We start from the raw sequence: 25,039 nt of genomic DNA, 5'->3' as shown, positions 1-25,039 counted from the left end.
TGTAGTGGGATCCATTTTCTAGACAAAGTGATGAAAGGGGGGAAAAAAATTCTCTCCATGTTCTTGGAGATCATTGCTAGTTTTCTGTCAGAAAGAAGAACCTTTTCTAAGAATTAGTGTCTGCTTGGCGGCCACCAGCCACAGGTGTGCAGCATCAGAACTGGGACTTGCCTTGAGGCAGGGCTGAGAGGAATAAATCCAAGTATGCCCCCCCCCCCCCCCGTGTACTCTCTGTTCCCTTTCCTGATTCTCTAGCCAGAGTTTTCTTCTGTACCTGCTACACAGTTACAGGATTTGGGCTGTCTTCAAGTGTAAGCTGGGATATGTGAGAGGAAAAATAAAAACCAGGAAACTCACTGCTGCTCTTTTGAGTTTTGATTTCTGTCCCCAGCCTGCTTGTTTCTATTTATGTTTCAGAGTCCTTATGTATTCTGCCCAGGATTTTTAATTGTAATCAGTGGACAAGATAGGGTGGAGTGTGCTTTCTCCATCTTAGTTATAATTTTAACCTCCCTCCGTAAAATATGAATAATGACCTCTATATGTCTAGAATGCTGCCCTGTTTTGCTTTTTCCTAAGGGGAAAAAAAGAAGATTCAGGCTAAGGTGTTCATATTAACAGTTTCCTTAGATAACTCAGAAAGACTATATTCTCTTGCCCACTTCTGTTATGAAAGGAGCAAGGGATTAGTGAAGTAGACTGAGATTTGGAAGTTACCAAAGTAGTCCTGATAGAGAACCAAGTGTTTTCGCAGCTGTGCATCATCTGTCACCACATCACTTCCCTGGGCACATGTTAGCCGTTTGGTCCATGTTAGCTAATTAGGTCAGTAGTTTATTCCTAGGACTAGTGCTGGACTGGCGACTTAAGCACCTAAGGTGCTTATAAAAAAAAAAAAGTTTCCTATCCCGGTTTTGATTCTAAGGATCGGAGACCCATGCTTTAAGTCTGCAATGATTCTAATTAAACAAAATTGGGAACTAAGTCTGTAATTCCTTATTCAAATCCTTGGAGGCCAGATGTTTCTTGAAATTACAAATTTTCTAAAGATAATGCAGTCTGTGTAGTACATTATACTCCCAGTGGGGTCTAGGGGGGTGACATTCTATAACCAAATAATACTTCAGCAGAGTAGCATATTAATATTTATTCTAAGTGGGATAAAGACTAAAAATAGCCTGATGTCCATTCAGATCAAATATTGCTGCCAAATTAATGGGAAAACTTCTGGTCTTAAGAGATTTGGGGGACTTTGGAATTGTGAATAAGAGATTGTGGGCCAGTAGTGAATTAAGCTGTGGATATTCAAACTCTTCCAAGCAGGAGTGTTTCCTGCCATCATCTTATTTAAAAATCTTATGTTGGGGGCACGTGGGTGGCTCAGTTGGTTAAGCATCTGACTTCGGCTCAGGTCATGATGTCACGGTTTGTGAGTTTGAGCCCTGCGTGGGGCTCTGTGCTGACAGCTCAGAGCCTGGAGCCTGCTTCAGATTCTTTGTCTCCCTCTCTCTCTGCCTCTGCTCTCTCTCCCAAAAATAAATAAACATTATTTAAAAAAAAATCTTATGTTGGGCTTAAGAGTCGAGCCATCTGTGTTTGATTCTAGTTTCATCTCTTCAGTAACTTGCCAAAGTCACAGTTATTAACTTCTGTGTGCCTCAGTTTTCCTGTCTGTGAAATGGGGATTATTATAGTAAGTTCTCCATAGGATTGATATGAGGATGGAGTTAATACTTGTGACGTGTTTAGAGTCATGCCTGGTATTTGTAATATTATATGTGTCATTCCATTTCGAGAAAAATACACATTTAAAAAAGTTTTTTTAATGTTTATTTTTGAGAAGGGGAGGGACAGAGAGAGAGGGAGACACAATCCAAAGCAGGTTCCAGGCTCTGACCTGTCAGCACATAGCCCAGCGTGAGGCTCAAACTCATGAACGGTGAGATCATATCCTGAGCTGAGATCAAGAGTCAGACACTTAAACGACTGAGCTACCCAGGCACCCCAACAAAGGTGTTTTGTTATACTTTTAAACATTTGATCAAAACTCCTTAAATTTAGTTATCTGTACCTCAGGCTACTCTCATATAATAATGAATACCATGGTGAAAAGACAACAGGAAAACAAAGATTTAGGGGAGACCCAAATAAAAGCAACCTGAAAAGAATCCAGTCATTTTTAGATTTCTTATTCAAGTATATAAAGTGCATAGGAAGAAAATAAAAGTATTTTTGTATTTGCAGTTATGCAAATTGTGTGCAGTTTAGACTTGGGCATTTCTTAGTGTAAAAATTCAGTGTTGAAAGTAGCTTTCTCTTGGAGTGCCTGGCTGGCTCAGTCGGTTGAGCATGTGACTTTTGATCTTGGGGTTATAGGTTCAACCCCCCACTTTGAGTGTAGAGATTACTTAAAATCCTTAAAGTGGTTTTCTATTTGTTTCTTTCAATAGATTTTTGTAGTCTTGCATTAGCAGACTGAAACAATAATATATAGCATTGAAGAGAACAAAGAAATAGAGTATCCTTTTGGGCCAAAATCTAACCATAAAACTGGAAAAGTTGGAATCATGGAAATTTAATTTTGGAAGTGACTTTAGCTCTTATTCACTCCTACTTTGTGTGTCTGCATTTTAGGGAGCATTGTTTTAGATACTGGGAGGTGAGTGTACAGAGACAAAAATCATTTCCCTCATGTAACTTAGAGTCCAGAGATGCCCATGGGTTTTAATTACCAGAACAGGTACAGAGTTCAGCCTGGGGGAAGTATTAGAAAGTTTCATTTAGGGTGTGGCATTAGAATTGGGCCTTCAAGGGTGATAGGACTTATACAGATACAAACTGAGCATTCATTAAGGAAGGTGAGTGTTAAGGCAAGGAAACTTTTAGAAGTGAAGGGTTTGTTTAAAGATCAGTATATAGTATGGGATTGATACAGTTTAAAATTTGGAAGGGAAAATAGTGGTAAATAGAAAAATAACGTGAAGTACCTTGAAATAAAGGCAGACTGGTTTGGAACTTTTTTGCTGAGCTGTGGAAAGCCCTTGAAGATTTGGAGCTGAGTTGATGTAGTGATCCCTGGCAAGAAACATAGCATGTCTGACATGTAATAGTTAGCCAATTCATGTATTTAAGTGATAGATTTTACTATTCAAAAGAGTATTAGGAAACCTTTGGGAAAGATCTTAAAGTAGTTTGGTGGGAACTTTGGCTATAGTCTTACTGTACTGTTAATGAGAATTCCACCAGGAAATAATTTTCTGAAATTCAGATACTAATCAGGTTTTGAACACTGAGCTTTTTTTTTTTTCTTTACTAAATGTTAGAAGTTTTGAATCAATGGGCAAACGTGCTAATGCACATCTTTTTTTTACAGGTGTTAGTAAAATGGCCTTCCGTCATTTAATTGAGTTCACATACACAGCAAAATTAATGATACAAGGAGAAGAAGAAGCCAATGATGTATGGAAAGCAGCAGAGTTTCTACAAATGCTAGAAGCTATCAAAGCCCTTGAAGTCAGGTAATTACTTATTTTCTTAGTGATGCACAGATAGTTCTGTTCAGTCATGTACATCCTATTAGTCAAGAATTTATTGTATATGTTATGCCATAAAGGATTGACATTTTGAAATTAAGAATATTTAAGGATCTATAAAATTCTGGATACTGATTGCTCTTTCTCTCACACTTGATTTCTTGTCCTTCTGTAAAAACTGCTAAGGGTAATTAAAGTAGCATCTTTTGTATCTAATAAAATCGGGAAGACTAGGCAGCTTTTAAGGAGTTGTTTTGTTGGGTTTGAGTTGTTAATTGTACCAAGCTTTATTCTAAAAAGAATTTGGCTTACAAAGATTAACATAGTCCTGTTTAAAAATAGTGAGGAAATGGATGAAGATGAATAGGCCACATGAGGTGATAATCAGTGAAGTTAGAAATACAGTAGCCAATATGCATGGCATTCAAGTCTATATACTTGCTAGGTGGGCTAAATCTAGCTCTGAATTCTGAAGCACCTAATGGAAAGAAAAAGGAAAGAAAAACCTTAAGTTACATTACTCATGGCTATGAGAACAAAGCAGTTGCTTCGGAGCCATTCCTGGCATTAAGACACAAAATTTCTCAGCAAGTATTAAGAAAACATTAAATGACATAACAAAGACTCAACATCTTGCATAACAAACAGTGGCAATATAACAGTGACCAGGGTGCCTGAGTGGCTTAGACGGTTATGCATCTGACTCTTGATACTGGTCAGGTTGTGATCTCGCATTTGTGAGATCAAACCCCTCTTGGGACTCCGTGCTGAGCGTGGAATCTGCTTAGGATGTTCTCTGCCCCACCCCTGCTCATGCACATGTGTACACACAGTCTCTTTTTAAAATAAAGATAATGCATATGTTAACAAAATAAAAATAAATACAGTGACTGAGAGCAAGAGTTCTGGAGTCAGGCTGCCTGGGTAATAGCCTAGCTCTCTACCACGTAATGAAGTTACTCAACTTGTCAGCACCTCAGTTTCCTCATCTGTCAAAGGAGGTAATAGTGGTACTTTCTACACAGGATTATTTATGGGCATTAAATGAATTAATGCATGTAAAATGCTCAGCATGGTGTCTGGTATAAGGTACTCCGAATGTGAACTGGCATTGTTATTAATATCTCCCGGCTGTGTTTCTTGTGATGTCATTGGCATAACACCAAAGTGCAGTGTGGTAAAATCCATTTGCACGTGGGCAAAATAATTTAGTCCAACTTACTGGTATGGTTTAGTCAAAAGATGCAAATTAGAATAATTCTAAGAAATAATTGAATTATAATTATCCATAAGTACCATTTCTCCTAATGAACTTGTAATTAGTTTGATGACAGAGTTCAGGATTAAACCACGAGCTTGGTATGTATGTATTCTCTAATGCCTAGTGCCTGGCACATAGTATGTGTGTACACATTTGTGAATGGATGGGTGGGTGCATACCAGTTAAAACCAGGTCAACACTCCTGCAGAGAGAGCTGAGACCTGGGTAGCAAAATAGAGGTATGTTGAAGATAGTACCTGATGTCATACCTTTTCAGAATGAAAGTAGAAAGGGAATATAATACGGATAGGGCAACATCAGATGTGGTTAAATCCTGGCTGAGAATCTACTGAAAAAGTGTTCTATCTGTGTAGTTCTCCTTGCTGCTCATACTAGTAAGTTAGTATCCAGCTGTGGGGAAAGTCCTTGGCAGCAGAACAGTGGAACACATTCTGACAGTCTAGGTTGGATTCGGGAGAGTTAGGACTTGAGTTCATTGTGTATAGTTACTGTGAGATGAAGGTAAGAACAACTGGGCATGACTCTTTTCCCAGGCCTTTATAGAAACTTTGGGAAGATTTATTATTATAAGAGTGGGATCCTTATAAGTAATTACAACCATCAGTGAATGCTTTTCAATGTAAATACAGTAACATACTGAATTGTTTCTTGAAGCAGTTAGGCATGCAGCGTCCTCTGAAGAGTTCTTTAAAGACAAGAAGACAGCAAGCAGCATTACATGTTGGCTGTTACGATAATGCAATTAAGGAATAAAAATTAATTTAGTTGTGGTTAAATTGACTGGTTAAGGCAATTCTATACTGAGAAGATTATTGTATAATTGTTTTGTGGATACAGAAGGTGAAATAAGTGCTCTTCTCACATTCGCATTATGCAAGTATTTTTGGCATACGGTGTCAACTTTTTGAATGACGCTGAGGAAAATATTAGGGACTTATTTTGCTTTGCTAGAATTGTATTGTGTATTTAAAGCTGTGTATGAGAAGCTTCCTGATACTTGTTAGGGAGCAGCAGTTGCCTTATAGATTTTTCCTCGCCAGCCTATTGAAGTGTAATTTACATGTCAAACAATTCACCCAGTTAGGATAGAGTTTGAATTTTGGCGTTTGTATACAGTGGTGTAATCACCACCATAATCAAGACATAGGAACGTTTCCATCATTCTGAGTTTCTCATGACTCTCTAGTCAGCCCTAATCCCCAGCTTCAGTTATCCACTGCTTTGATTTTTATCACTGTAGTTTTATCTGGGATGTCATATAAATGGATTCCTACAGTGTAGTTTCTGGTTGACTTTTTTCACTTAGCATTATGTTTTAGAGATTTGTCAGTGTTGTCGTGGGTATTACTATTTCATTACCTTTTATTGCTGAGTAGTGTTCCCTTGTATGGCTATACCACCTGTTGATGGACATTTAGGGTTCCACCTTTTACAAATAAAGTGGCTATGCTTTCATTTCTCAGTAAATACCTAGGAGTGGAATAGCTGGGTTGTATGATAGATGTTTTTAATTTTTTTTTAAGAAACCGCTAAACTGTTTTCCAAATTGCTGTGCCATTTTGTATTCCAAATTGAAGTGTATGAGAGTTCCTGTTGCTCCACAGCCCTGCTGATACTTGACATGATCAGGCCTCTTCATTTTAGCTGTGCTGATGTAGGTGTGTAGTGGTTTTAGTTGGCATTTCCCTTACGACTAATGATGAACATTACTTCATGTGCTTATCTTCTTTGGCAAGGTGTCTGTTCAGATCTTTTGCCCATTTTTAAATTGGGTTTATTGTCAAGAACTGTGAAGGGTCTGGGATTTTATCCTATTTGCAAACTAATAAATTGTCCTGCCACTGTTTTTTGAATGCTGGCAGAAGACAGGAGACTCCTGAGTCAGAGAAAAAAGGACTTCATTTCTCTCACAGCATAAGGAGCAGCATGAACTCTCACGTTCACATCAATTTTTCTTATCCTCCTTAGCCCACATGCAAGTCCCATGGGGGTGACAGGGTGGCCTAGGTGTGTGCTGTACTCACAGTGGTTTGCATCACATTTGAGGAACACTGAGCTGTAGAAAACCCAAATCTTTTATAATGAGCTATAGATGCACCTGTCCCCCACTTGGGGGAAGACCAGTTCTCTCTTCTAAGGCTATTTGCTATACAGGCAGCATTGAAAAGATCCAGAACAAAAGGCTATCAGTGTCTGTTTACAAGACATGCAGAAACATGAGGGATCCATAACTGTCTTCCAACAGTATCCTTGTTTCTATATTATTTTAGCTTCTGGTAAATTGTTCCATGAGTACACTACTCTGACCACTCTGATTAATCTGACCAATAGGGACTGGTTCCTAATCCATTGAATTTTTTTCACACTGGATTTAATGAAGGCAACTATAAACAGAACTTGAAGCAGCAGGATGTGGCCACCCTGCACCACTGAGCTTACCCATCCATCCATTTTCCTAAGGGCCTAGACTCAGCCATCTGAACAAATTCCTAGAAAGCCAGGTAGCTTTATTCTTTAGCCCTAAGTGAAAAGTGACCTTTTTCACTTAGCCCTAAGCATTAATCCAAGTATAGCAAGATCTTTTAGCACTTGCACAGTCCCTCATTGGCCCACAGGGAGGAGGTCTAGGGCAAGTCTATCCATAATAACTCTGGCCAGTGATTTGAAGCTGACATGAATGCCTTCCAGGGCCCAAGTGGTGTCCTTGATTACATAGGCTTATGTCAGGCACAAATTTTGTGCCGCTTTTTTATTTAGATGGTTCACATTGTTGGGAAAACTATGCGTGGAGCACACATAAATAACAAGTCAGTTATTCCTCCAGGAAGCTCCCCCAAATAACCAAAAGTTGCCTCGTTTTGGGAAGATCTCTGCAGTCATCTGAGAACTAAACTGATTTACTGGTGGTGTTTTGTTTAAACAGGATGATCTCTTCTACCCACTCCTGAAGTGCAGGTCATCATACTTTAGAGAGGGAAAGAAGTTAGTACCTGGCTTGCACATGAGAAGTATGGTCCTAAGGGATTATAGGTAGGCTGGAAAGAAAGTGGTGTTTACAGTTGTTTGTGCCCAGTAGGACCTTCATCAGTCAGGGGCACAGGCCTCAAATGTGGCTTTCCCCTTTCCGTGATTGAATCTGGTCCTTGTTTTTAGAAGGGATTGTCCAAAGGTGGTCAACACCTGAGTTAATTACCTGAGTGGTAATTAATTATCCATCTCACGAACTGAGCCTCAGCTTTGGGAATGGTAGTGGGGCAAATACTTGTTTTTGCATGGAACATGCAGGAACTTGGCCATCCCCTGCTGTTTGCAGAAGACTTCTTGGTAAAGTTAAGGGAGATGATCGTCAAATCATGGTCTGAGTCATCTGGCAGGGGAGGGCAGATCTAGCAGTCAGTTTAAACGTCGGCTTGCAACAGATGGGGAGAACTGCATCAGAGCATTTTCCTACCCAAGGAAGGCTGCGGGGGCAGTTTGGAAGGATAAGAGAAGGACACGTCTCCTCAGGTGCCAGGATTGTTGCTCTCTCTTCACCTCCACAGAATCATTGTTACATTCTGGTAGCTATAACCTCATTCTTTTCCAGTCATCCATTCCTCTTACCCAGACCTTTCATCCAGAAAGGTCAGGGACACAAGGGCATTTTCATAAAGCTTCTAGACCCATTGTGTCTTCCACTTTGGCTCACAAGGGCAGTCTTAAGTGTACTTGGCAACCAGTATATTCAGCCAAGTGGTCATTATTTTAGGATGTAAGATGATGTCAGTTCAAAAAGAGACTCCAGATGGCTGAACTAGAATTAAGTTTGAATCTCCTAAGCCCACTTTTGACTGGGCTGTCACCTGGAAGAGATACCAACCAGGCTGTGCCGGGGTTGCCATTGTGGTGGGAAAGAAAAGGATTGTGTCTAAGAATGGTCAGGGCAGAATTCAAATTTCTAATTAGGCTTCTATAACTTTCCACCCATTTTTGTCTTGATCATTACCCAGGAAGCAGATGAGAAGAGAGAATCTCTTTCTGGGGACAGCTGAGTCTGGTCATCACAAAGTGCCTTACTCAGATTTTTGGACAAAGGATGGGAGGGAAGTAGAGTTAGAAATCTTCCTGAGTCAGTGTTTGAGGAGGCTTTGCATTGCTGTCTGTATTACAGGTGTCTGTGGATGGTGGGGAGCTTAAAGGGTTCCTCAATACCTTGACTGTTAGCCAATTATTGAGTAGGTTTTGGCACAAAATTATCAGACTGCAAATGATCTAGAAAGCTAAACAAGACACAGATTAGTCTCAGGGGCCACAGTGGGGTGGCCAGAACCAACAGATCAGTCTGGAACCGCAGCATTGTGACCTTAAAAAGTGTCAACACTGGTGAGGCAGTACTGATGGCTCTAAAGTGGGGTCAGAGGTCCAGTGGCCTCCTTCACGGTGAGACAAACAGGCCAGCTTTCGGTGGGTGTCACAAGTCTGGCATCCAGTGGCAACTTCCACATTAGAAACATAGGCTACTTTATGCTTAATCTATGATGGTGGATATGTCACCATGTTCAGAATAATATTGGATCCTAGGAGTCCGTGATGGAAGTCTAGGCAGTGCAGCCTTGATCAGCCTCTTCCTTCTGGTTGGTATCTGGTTGGTAGAGAACGGGCCCTTACCATGGGCATGAATCAGTGATCCAGATAGTTTTGATCAGCAGCTGCTATTTGTTTCCACAGTTGTGGTCCTGAAGATAGAGGTCTTTAATCTGCCAAGATTTCTGTGTCTTCCAAACAGCTAGGCCACTGGCAGCAGCCCAGGAGTCAATACAGTATAACATGGTTCATTGTGGAGAATGTTGTCTAGAGCTATGAAGAAAGCTTTTGAGTTCTGCCCTCTGAGCACAGCAACCGCATCCACTTTTGGTTTTGTGTAGTTGGTGCTAAAGCTGAGCATTCGCAGCACCCCAGGGAATACCATCAGTCGTGAGTTTAGCCAAACCATTAGTGAATCAAAAACCCCATTGATCTAGTGGCTTTCTTTGGGCATCAGAGTGAGGGAGCAACCTTTTTTTTTTTTTTTTTTTTTCCCCATGTAGAGCCAAGAGGTCAATTGCTTTCTTGAGTATCTTATTTTGAGAAATGAGCCTTATTTTGAGAAATGAGACTTAGTGGGCTTGTTTTACCTTGCTATTCGTTAAAGTCCTAGTTGACGTGCTCCCAAATGGCAATATCAGGCTAGAGAGCCTCAAAGCCTCACTGAATCAGGCATCAGTTTCAACAAGAGCCCAACAGCACACTGATCCTTTCTTTTCAAAGGGAGTGTGCCGTGCAGATGTGTCAGGGAATTGACCAGTACAAAACTACAAGGTCTACCTTGTGGGTGGAGCCTGCCTCCCTTGGTCAGAAGCTCTACTCTGCAAAAGCATCAGTGTCAGACTTGTAGTTCAGAGGGGTCATTAAGAGTTATAGGACGGGGCGCCTGGGTGGCTCAGTCGGTTAAGCGTCCGACTTCGGCTCAGGTCACGATTTCGCGGTCCGTGAGTTCAAGCCCCGCATCAGGCTCTGGGCTGATGGCTCAGAGCCTGGAGCCTGTTTCTGATTCTGTGTCTCCCTCTCTCTCTGCCCCTTCCCCGTTCATGCTCTGTCTCTCTCTGTCTCAAAAATAAATAAAACGTTTAAAAAAAAAGAGTTATAGGACCTCCGAAGTAGAGAATGTACCACAGCTTGATGGACAACTTCCAGTGCAGCCTTTTGATTAGAGCCTCACTTAGAAGATGCTGATTTGCAGATGAGCCGATACAAAGGAGTAGGATGCCTGAGTGAGGTACATGCTGTCTCCAGTAACCCCAAAAAGTACAATAAGATGCTGATCATCATTTTTAGTAGGGAGAGGAAGGAGGTGAAGGAACAGTTTTTCTTTTACTGCTGGAGGGATTGGGTGTTGTGAATCTACTCACTTAGTCCCAAGAAACGTCACTCGGTGAATAGGCCTCTGAATTTTGTTGGGGGTTTATCAGCAACACCTACTGATGGAGGTGTGCTAACACTGAAATCAGGGCCTTTGAGGCAGACTTATAGCTTATAAGTCAACAGGACATCCGTATAGTGTAAACTTTAGGCATCACAAGATAGAGACACTTGTGCTAAACCTTGACCAGCTGTTGGTGGCATCTGTCAGGGGAGTTTCTTCCAATAGCTCCTCTCTACCTGTGGCTCTTTTCCGTTTGGGACAGTCTATCTCTGGTACTTACAGAATAGAGCAATGTAAATACCATACCAATTCCTGCTATACATTCCGATGTTAAGGCAACACCAGTATGTAGAATCGGCTCTACCCACAGAGTTAAGACAGCCTCCCTTTCCTGCTGTGAACTTTGCCTAAACCCCTAAACCTTGAATGTAAGTGCCTCCTCTCCCTGTGATAGGATGGTTAGTTGGACACCTGAATCTAATGGAGCCATTAAAGTTTGAGTCTCTTCCATTCCTGAGTTTCCCTCAGCATACTTGGATACGTATATGGGGGTCTTCACTATACCCTTGGAAACAGGGAGACCTTGGCTCCACCCCTCATTATCTTCCTCCAAGCTGGTGAAGTCAAGGCATCAGGCGAGGGGAGGTAGAAGAGAAAGAGATATGGAGGGAGAAAGTAACTCCATGCCAGTGAGCTTTAAAGTGTGTACATTCAGGGTGCCTGGCTGGCTCAGTCAGTTGAGTGTTGGACTCTTGATTTTAGCTCAGGTCATGGGGCCAAGCCTCACATCAGGCTCTGTGCTGAGCATGGAGCCTGCTTAGGATTCTTTCCCTCCCCAACTCGCACTCTGTTTCTTAAAAAAAAAAGTATACCTTAATCCTAGACATTTGCTGCCCTGTTGTTATAAAACATCTCTTATGTTTTTACCTGGTTTAACATAAAAGTTGGGATTTTCAGGAGGCTTGACCACAGGAATTTATATTATTTTGGATTCTTATTCCCCAGTGACTCATCTTCATGAGCATTGTAAAATCCAGTTGGCAAGAAGACTTACTAGACAGTGCTTCATCACGGGAGTTTGTCTCCGAGAAATCTCCCCAAGAGCACCATGGCACCTTTATGGCAGCCAGGACACACTGCAGGAAAAAACCCGAGACCTTTTACTGTCCTCTCCAAATGAATCTAAGGTAGATGTGACACTGCAGGAGAGAGAGCCCTGCCCAGGTGTTGCCATTCTTCCTTGGCAAGCATCGTGTTGCCCTTCATCTCTCATGTGGACCAGCCAAAGTTCTAATGACTCAACTTGTTTTTGTTAGTAGCAGTTGCAAATTTCCCTCTTGTCACCCTTGGTTTAGATAACTTGTCTGTAAAGGGGTGGAACCTTCTGTCTCCACCCCTGTTCCCACCTGTGGATCTTAGTTGTTTTGATGGATTGCACTTATAACAGACCACTAGGTTGGCAGAGAGGTCCTTTTCCAACACTGGGAGAGTTTGCAACAACCAGGAACCATTCTAGCAGCTGTCCTTGAACTTACTCTCTAGTATTCATCCTGCAACCACCCTCCTAGTTTTTCCTCATTAATAGATGTTTTAGTTTTCTGAGGCTGCCCTAACAAAGTACCACAAACTGGGTATAACAGAAATTTATTGTCTCACAGTTCTGGAGGCTAGAAATTTTAAACCATGGTATTGGCAGGGCCATGTTCCTTCAAAAGCCTGCAGGGGAAGATCCTTCCTTGCCTGTTCTAGCTTCTGTGAGCCCCAGGTGTTCTTGGCTTGTGGCAGTATGACTGCAGTCTTTGCCCACATCTTCATTCACGTTGCTGTCTTCTGTCTCTTTGTATGGCTTTCTCGTGTGTGTGCCCAAATGAACCTCTACTTACAAGGACGGAGTTGTATTAGAGGAGGCCCACTCTAATGACCTCATCCTTGATTACATCTACAAAGACTGATTCCCAAATAAGGTTACATTCACAGGTATGAGGGGTCAGGACTTCAGTATCTCTTTTTGAGGGACACAGTTTAACTCAAAGCAGTCGGCAACTAAATGGAAGACGACGCATTGCCCACTTGATCGTGCAGTTTGGTCAACATGTTTATTGCCAGCTCCAATGGTCTTCCTCAGATCCCATTAATTGCTCTGTGAGGCCTGATTCTTTGTCTAATGGTAAACCTGCTCTTTTTCAGCATCTTGTCCTTGTTGCCAAAACCTGGCAAGAACTGTGACAGATCTGAGATGTTACCCTATTTGCAAGCCAACAGTTTATCCTGCACAGTTTTCATAGATACTGATAGAGGGTAGGAGACTTTTAGGTTAGAAAGATTTTCTTTTTTGCACAGCAAGCAGCATGAGTTTTGTATTTGTGCCAGTTTTTCCTTCTCCCTCACAGGGGTGACATAGAGTGGCCCAGGTGAAAGCTGTGCATGTGGTTGGTTTACATCACAGCCGAAGAAACTCCAGCTTAGGAAGCCCAATCTTAGATAACGGGCTGCAAGCAAACCTGACTGACGTTGCCCAAAGGGGGATATTATTATACGGACAGTAAGCACAGCTGCCCTCTGCTCTAGAGGGAGCCATACTCTCTGTCTTTCCAGATTGCTGGCTCTACTTCAGACATCTTTGAAGAGAGTCCAGAACAAAAGCTGTCAGTTCAGAAGATGTGCAGAAACATGAGACTCATGGATAATTGTCACCTAATAGTTATCTTCTTTGTGTTTATTGGATTGTGGCAGTTCTTTTTATACTGTCTATATAAGACCTTTGGCAGACATACGTGTGCCCATGTTCTGGTCTGTGGTTTGCCATTTGTTTGGTTTGTGGCTTGCCTTTTTGTTAACTATTTCAAAGGGCAGAAGTTTTTAATTTTGATGAAATCTCTTTTGTTAATTTTTGCTATTAAGGTTTCTGTTTTTGTGTGCTATTTAAGAAATCTTTTTTTTAAATTTTTTTTTTTAAACATTTATTTATTTTTGAGACAGAGAGAGACAGAGCATGAGCAGGGGAGGGTCAGAGAGAGAGGGAGACACAGAATCCGAAACAGGCTCCAGGCTCTGAGCTGTCAGCCCAGAGCCCGATGCGGAGCTCGAACTCACGGACCGCGAGATCATGACCTGAGCTGAAGTCGGACGCCCAACCGACTGAGCCACCCAGGCGCCTCTAAGAAATCTTTTAGTAACCCAATGTTACAAAGATTTTCTCCCATTTTTTCTAGAAGTTTAATTGTTTTAGTTCTTCCATTAAAGTCTGTGATCCATTTTAATTAATTTTGGGGGGTATGATTTGAAAGTGATGGTTGAGATTTATTTTCTCCATTTAAAGACCAGTTGTTCCAGTACCACTGTTAAAACATTCTTTCCTCCATTAAATTACCTTGGAGCCTTTTTTTCAAAAATCAGTTAACTGAATAAGTGTGGGTCTATTGATGAACTTCATTCTGTCCCACGAATCTTCACGCCTTGTCTGTCCTTTCACCAGTGTCGCATCTTAACTCACTGCATTCTACATTAAGTCTTGAAATCAGGTAGTATAAGTCGTCCAAGCTGGTGTTTTGCCTTTCCATATAAATTTTACTTTGAGCTTACCAGTTCTTCCCAAAAGCCTGCTAGGAATTTGATTGACCTTACAGATTTTTTTAAATCCATACATTATGTATTTCAGGAACAAAGAAAACTCAGCTCCACTAGAGGAAAATACCACAGGAAAAAGCGAGGCAAAAAAAAGAAAGATTGCAGAAACTTCAAATGTTATCACTGAGTCATTGCCATCTGCAGAGTCAGAACCTGTTGAGATTGAGGTGGAGATTGCCGAAGGCACAATCGAAGTGGAAGATGAAGGCATCGAAACGTTGGAGGAAGTGGCTTCTGCCAAACAGTCCATAAAGTACATTCAGAGCACAGGTTCTTCTGATGATTCCGCCCTGGCACTGTTGGCAGATATTACCAGCAAGTACCGTCAAGGTGATAGGAAAGGGCAGATTAAGGAAGAAGATGGTTGTGCATCTGACCCCACAAGCAAACAGGTAGAAGGTATTGAAATTGTGGAACTTCAGCTGTCACATGTGAAGGACTTGTTCCATTGTGAGAAATGTAACCGTTCATTTAAATTGTTTTACCATTTTAAGGAACACATGAAATCACACTCCACTGAGAGTTTCAAGTGTGAAATATGCAATAAAAGGTATCTTCGGGAGAGCGCATGGAAACAGCACCTCAACTGTTACCACCTCGAAGAAGGTGGAGTCAGTAAGAAGCAAAGAACTGGGAAAAAAATTCACATATGTCAATACTGTGAAAAACAGTTTGACCACTTTGGACATTTTAAAGAGCATCTTCGAAAACATACAGGTAATTAGCAAATACTTTATGTTAAAAGTATATTTTTCCACATTCACTTCAGGTCTCAATGTCTAAATCCTTTTTTTTTTTTTTTTTCATTACCACAGAAACCATCTCCTGTTTTTTCTAATATGCAGGTTGAGTTCACATTGTTCTTTTGGTATTAGTTTGTTGAAATATTGATACTTTAAAAGCAAAATCAGTATCAACTTTGAAAGTAGTTGTCACTTTTGCACCTTGCCAATTTTTATATATATATATATATTTTTTTTTTTCTGGTCCATTTTTATTTTTTTATTTTTTAAATACAATTTATTGTCAAGTTGGCTTACATACAACACCCAGTGCTCATCCCAAAAGGTGCCCACCTCGATGCCCATCACCCACTTTCCCCTCTTCCCCACCCCCCATCAACCCTGTTCTCTGTATTTAAGAGTCTCTTATGGTTTGCCTCCCTCCCTCTCTGTTTGTAACTATTTTTCCCCTCTTCCTTTCCCCCATGGTCTTCTGTTCAGTTTCTCAGGATCCACATATGAGTGAAAACATACAATATCTGCACTCAGCAGACTGACTGCACTTAGCATAATACCCTCCAGTTCCATCCACGTTGCTGCAAATGGCCAGATTTCATTCTTTCGCACTGCCAAGTAGTAGTCCATTGTATATATAAACCACATCTTCCTTATCCATTCGTCAGTTGATGGGCATTTAGGCTCTTTCCATAATTTGGCTATTGTTGAAAGTGCTGCTATAAACACTGGGGTACAGGTGCCCCTATGCTTCAGCACTCCTGTATCCCTTGGGTAAATTCCTAGCAGTGCTATTGCTGGGTCATAGGGTAGTTCTATTTTTAATTTTTTGAGGAACCTCCACACTGTTTTCCAGAGCAGCTGCACCAGTTTGCATTCCCACCAGCAGTGCAAGAGGGTTCCCGTTTCTCCACATCCTCTCCAGCATCTATAATCTCCTGATTTGTTCATTTTAGCCACTCTAACCGGCATGAGGTGGTATCTCAGTGTGGTTTGGATTTGTATTTCCCTGATGAGGAGTGACATTGAGCATCTTTTCATGTGCCTGTTGGCCATCTGGATGTCTTCTTTGGAAAGTGTCTCTTCATGTCTTCTGCCCATTTCTTCACTGGATTATTTGTTTTACAGGACCAGTTTTTATATTTTTAAAAGAAATACATATAACACAGCTTGTGATTACTTACCAAGGATGATAAATTATGAAATCCTAATTATAGGGAAACTTCACTGTTCCTTTTTTTACATTTCCTATCTCATTTATATGTTACATAGATCAATATGTTTACAAAAATCCCTGGCATGTTTATCCATTTGTGTACACTTGGTCACCTGTTATGACCTGGTGGTGAAGTAGTCAGCATATGTTCATCTTCCCACCCCTCTCTGAGGGCACACAGTGTTGGCACTGATGGACAGCAAAGGGGATGAGAAAGGTAAAGTCTTTTACTGCCTTCCTCGTGGGAGCCATCTCAGGCATGCAGGAGTGATTCCAGGGAGTGTCCCACTCGGCCTCTGGTCCTTATAGCTCTGCATCCATCTCCTGTGCCTGTTTTTGTCCTGTCAGACACCCCGTCCTTCTGCCTCTCAAGCCTCTTTGCTAAGTCTCCTGTGCCACACACAGGAGCTTCTGCCAATGCTTTGAATCTCGGGTGTGGGGAGAGCAGTGGATAAGATGTGCCAAGTGTCAGACTCTGGACACGTGTTCCCAAGTTCTCTGTGGTGGCTAATGCTGTCTAGATTGTTTAATACAGTGAAGACAACACAGGGGTTCCATACTATTCAAAATCTTTCTCTTTGCTGGAGTTTGGAGAATTTTGAAGCAATTTTTTCATAGATTTCCTTGCTGTCCTGAGTTGCTTGCTGTATACTACTTGAAATTGAGGAAGTGGGTAGATTCAGGTAAATGTGGCATCCCTCACTTAAATGTTTAGTATCCATACTCGGGGACTGAATAAATGCCTAGGATCAATACTTAGTGGTTACATGAATAACAAGAGAATCTCATACTTTAATTTCATCTAGTATAGATGTAAAAAGCTTTAGGGTACTGGTTTGGGTAACTAATAGGTGTTTATGAAACCTTTTGGGAAAATGCTTTCTGATTTTCAAACATAGAGGTATATTGTATATTTAAAAACTGCCTATAGTAATAGTTTTTAGTCCTTAAAACAAATATTCATCTGTTTTAATGTAGTTTTGCAAAAACGATCGCTATACCATTAAACTAGTAAATAAATGTTAATTGGTAACTAGTGTGTTTTAATAAGGGTTTCCTGTGTCCCAACAGATAAACAGTCACTTTCATATTATTTTCTAGCATTGTAAAAGTAGAAGCAATTGTCTCTTTTACCTAAAACATAACCTGATAACTTGCCTGTTGAAAATAGGCAACACAGACTATTTTGGAAGTTAAAATGTGCCTTTCAAGTCCTATACGTTGTATTTTGGATTAAACACAGAATATAGAGCTAAAGTATATTATGTTGTATGTCTTTATCTTTAAAATTATGTGAGATAATTACGTTGTTACAAATTATAGAACTAGATGTCAATTTGAAGAACAGTTTAACACAAAGCAAACTGAACTTTTGTTGGCATTTAACCTCAATTAACTGTATTAGTAATTAGTAACAAGATAGTTGCAGATGTGATCAGTGACTTGGTGAATTCAAGAGGAGCATAAGTAAACAGCTTTAAATTGTGCTTATGTTAATGAAGGATGGGTCGTTTTTTGCTTATAATAAACTAAGTATAAAGATAAGGAACAATCCCATTCCTGTTTTCCTACCCTCAAAATATATATAAATCCCCCTCAGTTTCACATTTTGCATACTTTTATTAGTTTAGTGGTTTGATTTCTTCAGTGTTCTTAAAGCATGCGCTATAATCTATGACTTGAATTGCAAAATTTTGGCTGTTACTTGTCCTCTGAATTATTTTGTTTCCATTTGGAAAATAGTAATGGTAATGCCAACCTGCTAGGTCGTGGAGATAAGGAATTTTTAGAGTCTCTGCCTTCAAGGAGCTCACAGTTATGTTGGGAGAGACAAGCAGGCACAGTCACATGTGACGGGCTAAGTGCTAATAGAGGTAAGCACACAGTCTTATGGGAATGCCTGCCTGTACTGTTTGTTTATGATGGAAGAGACCAGGATGGTTTCCTGGAGTATTCACCCTATAATGACACCCAAAGGAAAAGGAGTTTGCCAGGAGATGGGCATTCCAGGCAAAAGAAATGAAGCATGCACAGGAATGAAGCATGCACAGGCATAGAGGAAAGAGCGTAAGCAACTTGTTTGGAATGCTGCTGGTAGGTTGAGGCTGGGGGATTGGGTCCAAGTTGAGGAATGCCAGCATGTGTAGCTGTTAGGAACGGCTGCCCACATGGCATGCACTTAGGCATCATGGACAATCTACCAGTGGTTCAAGGGCAAGAGATGAGAAAGTGATGGGAGATAAAGCCAAGATCATATAGTTATTTTTCATAAGTGCTGTAAATGAATTCAGATTTTATTTTGGAAAACTGTGTCATTTTAAAGAAGTTTAAGCCAGGATCACATTTCTGTTTTAGAGTGATGACTGGCAGGATAGAGTGGAGCGAGATGAAACCTACAAGGTCTAATTAAGAAGCTGTTGGAGCAATCTAAGCAAGAAGGAGGGGCTGAGTAAAGGCAGTGATAGTGGAAGAGGGTTGGAAATGTGAAGAACATTAAGGAGGCAGAGTCAACAGGATTTGGTGACCATTGAGATATGGGGGTAAATCCTAGCTCTTTGGTTTGGGTGGCTACATAGTTGGAGGTTTATTATTAATTTAGAAAAATATAGAAGGGTAAGCACTTTAGCGGTAGGAGGAGATACCAGAACTTTTGACAGATTTACCAGAGGGACACCTCATATGAAAGAGAACCTAAAGGTGACCTTTAATCATGTCTTTAAATGATAGTACCTCATTTGCCAGAGAGGTAATGTGGAATTATAGAAACAATGTGGGTCTGGAAATCCTGACCTGACCCGAAGTCAGATGCTTAACTGACTGAGCCACTCAGGGGCCCTGGGTGGGTCTGAAAATCAGATTGGATTGCAGCTCCAATTCCAACATTTGACAGTATGATGAACTTAAATGGTCGCTTTATCTCTGGGCCTCTTTCCTTATTTGTGTAAATAAGGGCAATAACTTACTTTACAGGGAAAAGCACTTTGCAGGCTACTGTCCACACATCTAAAGTATAATTAATCTGTTGCTATTTCTAGACTTCATCGGACTTACTAAGTTTTTAAAATGCAAAAGCTCAAATGACATAAAAGCTGAAATGACAATGAAAAATGAATCTCTCTTCTACTTCAGTAGATCTCTCCAAAAGCAGTTACTGCCATCATTTTCTTACTTATCCTTCCATATCTATTCTTTACGTTTTGAGTAACCATACACAGGCATGCACACAGAGGTTTTTTTGGGAAAAAAATAGAGGCATGTAGTACAGTGTGATGCCATTTTACACTATTTAATTTTTTTTTTTTTTAACATTTTCGAGAGAGAGAGAGGGACAGAGTGGGAGAGGGGCAGAGAGAGGAGAGAGAATCCCAAACAGGCTCCACACCCAGTACAGAGTCTGACATGGGCCTTGAACCCACAAACCGTGAGATTATGACCTGATCTAACCAACTGAACCACCCAGGTGCCCCTGAAGTCTTTTAATACATGAAAATTCAGGAATCTACTTTTTTTTTTTTTTTTCACTGTGGCTGCATGGTGTTTCAGTGTATGGGTATACCATAATTTATTTATATTGATACACATTTAGGTTGTTACTAGTCTTTTACTGTTACAGGCTATGCCTCAGTAAGCATACTTTTGCATATATCTTTGTGTACATGTTCAAGAGCAGAATTGCCAAATCAAAGAATATGTACATTTTAAATCTTGGCATTGTTATGAAATTGCTATTTAAAGGAGCTATACCAATTTATATTTGTAGGTTTTATTTATAGTGAAAAATTATGTACTACTGAAACCACAAAACGTAACCATTGTGTTTAGCAGTATCTTGCAACATTGGGAGATATGATAAGGAATTTCTGTACCAGCACTAATTCTAGGTGATTAGGTCTTTCTAATTTTCCCATCTCATGAACATTATACAAAAAACAGAGGGTTTTTTTGTCAGGGAAAAACTATAGCTCAAAGTAACTTGACTAGTATGAAGGTCACAACTAGGATCTCATCACTGGAGCCTGTTTCTCTGCAAGCGTCATGCTGTCCCTTGAATCCTCTCTTCTTGCCTTACTCCACACTGCTGGAGTCTACCTGTTAGCCTGCCAGTCCTTTCATATTTCTTTCCATCTAGCTTATTGCCCTATTTCTGACTTCTCTATCTTACCTTGTCCTCCTTGTATACAACTTGAATCACTTTTTCTTGTACTCTAAGCACATTCCCTTGGCTTTTAACCCACTTGCTCTAAAAAGGCCTCTAAAAAATCCTGGAATTATTGCAGTCAATTACCCCTACTCCCTGCTGAGCACTGTTGTAAAAAATTCATATCAGACCTTAAATTAGGCCTTTTTGGTGTCTGATTTAAAGCTTTCTTTGCCAGATTGCTATTTTGGGCCTTCAGTCCGATACTCAAGACTCTGCCCACACGTCACCCCAGCAGATGACATATCTGTCATCTTTCAAAACCCTCCATCCCCTTTACTGTTTTCATGGGCTTGCTTCTCATCCCACTGTAGTCTGGCTTCTAACCCCACCATATTACTTACACTATTCCTACTAGAGTTAGTACAATCCCCTGTTGTTATTCTACCTGACATCTCTGTTCAGTTTAGCACCGTTTACTGCCCTCATCTTCCTGAAATTTCTTAATTTCCGCAGTGTTCTTTCCTTCTGCTTCTGGCTGTTCTGTTTCTGTTCTCTTTGCTGCTTCCTTTACCTGGTGTTTTAACTTGGTGTTTCATTGAGTTCTGTCCTTGATTCTGTTATCACATAACATACTTAGAGTTTTCACCACATCAAAGGTTTTTATTACTACCTAAAGTAACTCCTGATCTGTAGATCAGTCCACCCTCTATTTGACTTCAGAGGAGTCTGTTCAACTATTTACCAGACTTTTCCACCTTGAGTACCTTCAAATCAACAGATACAAAACTAAATTTATAATCTTTCTCAATACACTGCATTCCAAACCTACTTGGATTTCTGTGTTCTTGATTCTGATTGGCATTCTAAGCTAGAGGTCTGAGAATCATTATTGATACCTTCTCCCTCTTACTCCTCACCCATGTTGTTCTGTACCTCTGTGTCTCTGCCTAGAATACATTTCCTTCTTTCCTTCACTTATTCCATTCCAGGCAGAATTAATCCCTCTCCTTTTGTGCTGCTGCCTTACATTTTCCATTGCCCTTTATTCTGAAACAGGTTTTCTACAGTATATGGCAGGTGTTTATTTGTATATATTTCACGTTCATAAGATACTGTGGCCTGTGATACGAAGTTTTTAAAGAAGGGCAATTTATCTTCATCACCTAGCACATGGTCTGGCACATAGTAAGTGCTCAAAAAATACTTGTGGAATGGATAGTGATGCATTTCCCCAAAATAGAGACTGAGCTTGATTTTTACCTAAGGGAAAATGTGCACTTTCAAGACATGCTAAAACATAGAACTCAGATCCAATTTTTATTTCTTCCTCAGAGTACAGATTCAATTATAATAATCACTGGAAACTTATTATTTCCACCTCTAGAAGAGTCTTTTGGATGTGATAGAAAACATCTGAATTACAAATTCAGACCTTCCTCTCAAGAAAGTGCTATTAGAATTAACCAAAAAGAAAAAAAATTATTTGCTTTTTCTGTTTTTCTTGTTTTGCCAATAGAATTTTTTTTCTATTCAAATAGGTGAAAAACCTTTTGAATGTCCAAATTGTCATGAAAGATTTGCTAGAAATAGCACCCTCAAATGTCATCTGACTGCGTGCCAAACTGGAGTGGGGGCAAAAAAGGGAAGAAAGAAGCTTTATGAATGTCAGGTACGTGTGGGTGTATTCTGTCCTTAGCAAAGGAGTTGGGTGTTTGAAATCATTAAAAGTGAAGGGTAGCAGAGTCTAGAGTAAAAGTGTAGAGCTGGCAGTTTGGGAAGAATGAGTAAAGAACATCATCCATCATTTGATTTTATTTATTTATTTATTTATTTATTTCATCGTTTTGATTTTAGAAGGGAGATTAGAATAGGGTTTTTTGGGTTGTTGCCTTTTTTTTTTTCCCCATCAATGTCAATAAAATTATGTCCTAAATAACAGGTAACCTGAAACTATTCTTCACCATTGAGCAAACAATAGAATTAGGGAGTGGAGCAGTGGAAGGCTCACTGGCTGTGATCAGCTCTTTTTCCATGATTAGTGTATATGTATCCCAAATAATGTAATGGTTCTAAATGCTAATGATATTATGTAGGAAATTATAATATTGGTACTTTATATCCCTTGAATTTATATGACATTTAAGCAATGAAGGCAGTATTATGTTTCCTACATTGCATCTAAGTTGTTAGCTACATCAGCTAAAAGACCAAATAAACAACATAATTATGAACTCTTAGATCACATTATAAATGTCATATTCATAACATTTTTCAGAAAAATCTTCAAATTTTTCCTTAACAGAGAATAAATGCATTCATGCTTTCTTCGGCTTGAATATTAGTAGTGTTAAAACCATATGTTTGGTTATTTCAGGTCTGTAACAGTGTGTTTAACAGCTGGGACCAGTTCAAAGATCATTTGGTAATACACACTGGTGATAAACCCAACCATTGTACTTTATGTGACTTGTGGTTTATGCAAGGAAATGAATTAAGGAGGCATCTCAGTGATACTCACAATATTTCAGAGCGTCTAGTAACCGAAGAAGTTCTTTCAGTAGAAACACGTGTGCAAACTGAACCTGTGACATCAATGACTATTATAGAACAAGTTGGGAAAGTGCATGTGTTACCATTGCTTCAGGTTCAAGTGGATTCAGCACAAGTGACTGTGGAACAGGTCCATCCAGATCTGCTCCAGGACAGCCAAGTGCATGATTCACATATGAGCGAGCTTCCAGAGCAGGTTCAGGTGAGTTACCTAGAAGTGGGTCGGATTCAGACTGAAGAAGGTACTGAAGTACATGTGGAGGAGCTGCACGTTGAACGGGTAAATCAGATGCCAGTGGAAGTACAAACTGAACTTCTGGAAGCTGACTTGGAACAAGTGACCCCTGAAATCATGAACCAGGAGGAGAGTGAGACCACCCAAGCAGATGCTGCTGAAGCTGCCAGAGAAGATCATGAAGATGGTGAGGGTTTAGAGACCAAAACAACAGTGGATTCCCAAGCTGAAAGGGCAGGGAGTGAAAACAGAACACCTATGCCTGTTTTAGAGTGAAATAACAAATGAATATATTTTTAAATTAATGTGTTGGGTTTTTGAACTGATCATGGGCAGTGTGACTGTCCTTAAGCTAACAGACAAGTGGACCAAAGTTAAAGTCTTTCCTGTTGTGAACTGTTTCTGTTGAAACAAACTGATTCCAATGCCCACCCCCCCTCCCAACACACACACTTAATGCCACACAGGAGGGATCTTTCCCGTAAGTAATGGGAAGCTTTGAGAAGTATTATTTCTGGAAACTTAAATGGATTATATTCTTATTATATAGTTGGGTACGAATGTATCTATTTTCATTGTGATAAGGGTTCTCCCTTCTCTTTCCCAGGTCACGTCCTTTCTCAGATTTTTTCCATGTTGTAAAATCAAAAGTAAAATCATTAGAATACAAATTCGTGTATTCTAATGCATGTTAGAAAATTGAATATATAGGAAACACAAGGCTGCATGAAGAAAAGTACATTGTTACTGTGCAGTTAAATTTTGGCTTCTGGCTTTCTTTAGTTTGAACAAACTTCTTGTCTATACTGATAGTCACAAATGTCATCTCTGCAACGGAAACAGTGGTGGTGGCAAAATTTGTAGAATGTAAAACAAAAAACAAAAAACAAAAAAAACCCACACACACCCATGTGCCTTTTCAAAGCCAACTAAACTTCTATAAAACATCTCTGGTTCTTTCAAAGTTTGTGTTGTAAGGAGCGATGTAGGTGTTGCTGTAGTACTTTGTTTTTGCTTATAATGGCAACTAGCAATTCTTTTTCTTGGTAACTTAAGGTAGGGTGAGAAATAGCATTTAATGGCAACTGAAGGGCCATTTCCGATTGGGAAAATTCATTTATATCTGTGGTAAACTTTTTTTTTTTTTTTAATGAAAAGTTGCACTAATATTTTACCACCAGATGAAAAAAAGGAGCATCATTTAAAAATTAATGTATTTAAAGTAAAGTACAGAGAAAAACATGTATATAATATATCAGGCTTTGTTTTGAATGAATCTTTTTCCCCGATCCTTAATGTAAAGATCTTGTGCTATAACTTTTAAAGCCATACAAATAAGAGTGCTAAACTGTGGACTTAAAAGTAGGTGTGTAAATATTTTTAATCAGTATTACTTGGAAAATAAAATATAACAACCACATAAAATAAACCAATATGCTATTTTCTTTACCTGTTAAATATTGGGAGATATTTACATTTTTAAAGTAAAGTTTAAAATTATGTGTTCATGACTCGTTTTTCTCTTTACTAGTATAGAAGTGGTTTCGTGGTCCAAGATCTTCACTCATTTGTATTAACATGACTGATACGTGAATTAAGATATGCCGTTCTCAGTATGCACCTCTAATCCCCAAAAATCAGTTCAGAAGAACGGGAGGAGGAAGAGGTTGGCATTTGTGGTTCTTCCACGGTGGGGCACAACAGCCAATGGAATTTTTTAGGAAGAGCCTATTTTTAATACACTTTCTCCTCTTACCTAGTGTATTTAGTTTAAAAG

The 25,039-nt window shown here is 39.9% G+C and overlaps 1 protein-coding gene across 12 annotated transcripts in view; it reads left to right on the top strand.

Annotated features, from left to right (window-relative positions):
- ZNF131 (zinc finger protein 131) overlaps positions 1-24,764 on the top strand; it is a 30,445-nt gene extending 5,681 nt beyond the window's left edge. For 9 of the 12 annotated variants that reach the window (XM_027076146.2, XM_027076165.2, XM_027076130.2 and 6 more), the window contains 4 exons: positions 3,374-3,518; positions 14,415-15,100; positions 22,016-22,146; positions 22,852-24,764. In XM_027076146.2, the coding sequence (XP_026931947.1) occupies positions 3,374-3,518; positions 14,415-15,100; positions 22,016-22,146; positions 22,852-23,538 (1,649 nt within the window). In that variant the 3' untranslated portion in view covers positions 23,539-24,764. Of the gene's footprint in view, positions 1-3,373; positions 3,519-14,414; positions 15,101-22,015; positions 22,147-22,851 lie in introns of those variants that run through there. The other 3 variants (XM_053200944.1, XM_053200953.1, XM_027076183.2) reach the window with 3 other exon arrangements.
- Positions 24,765-25,039: the final 275 nt, after the last annotated feature.

Source organism: Acinonyx jubatus, chromosome A1 (assembly GCF_027475565.1).
Source record: "Acinonyx jubatus isolate Ajub_Pintada_27869175 chromosome A1, VMU_Ajub_asm_v1.0, whole genome shotgun sequence".
Taxonomy (NCBI): Eukaryota; Metazoa; Chordata; class Mammalia; order Carnivora; family Felidae; genus Acinonyx; species Acinonyx jubatus.
The sequence above is the reverse complement of the archived record's forward strand: the minus strand, read 5'-3'. Positions and strand labels throughout refer to the sequence as shown.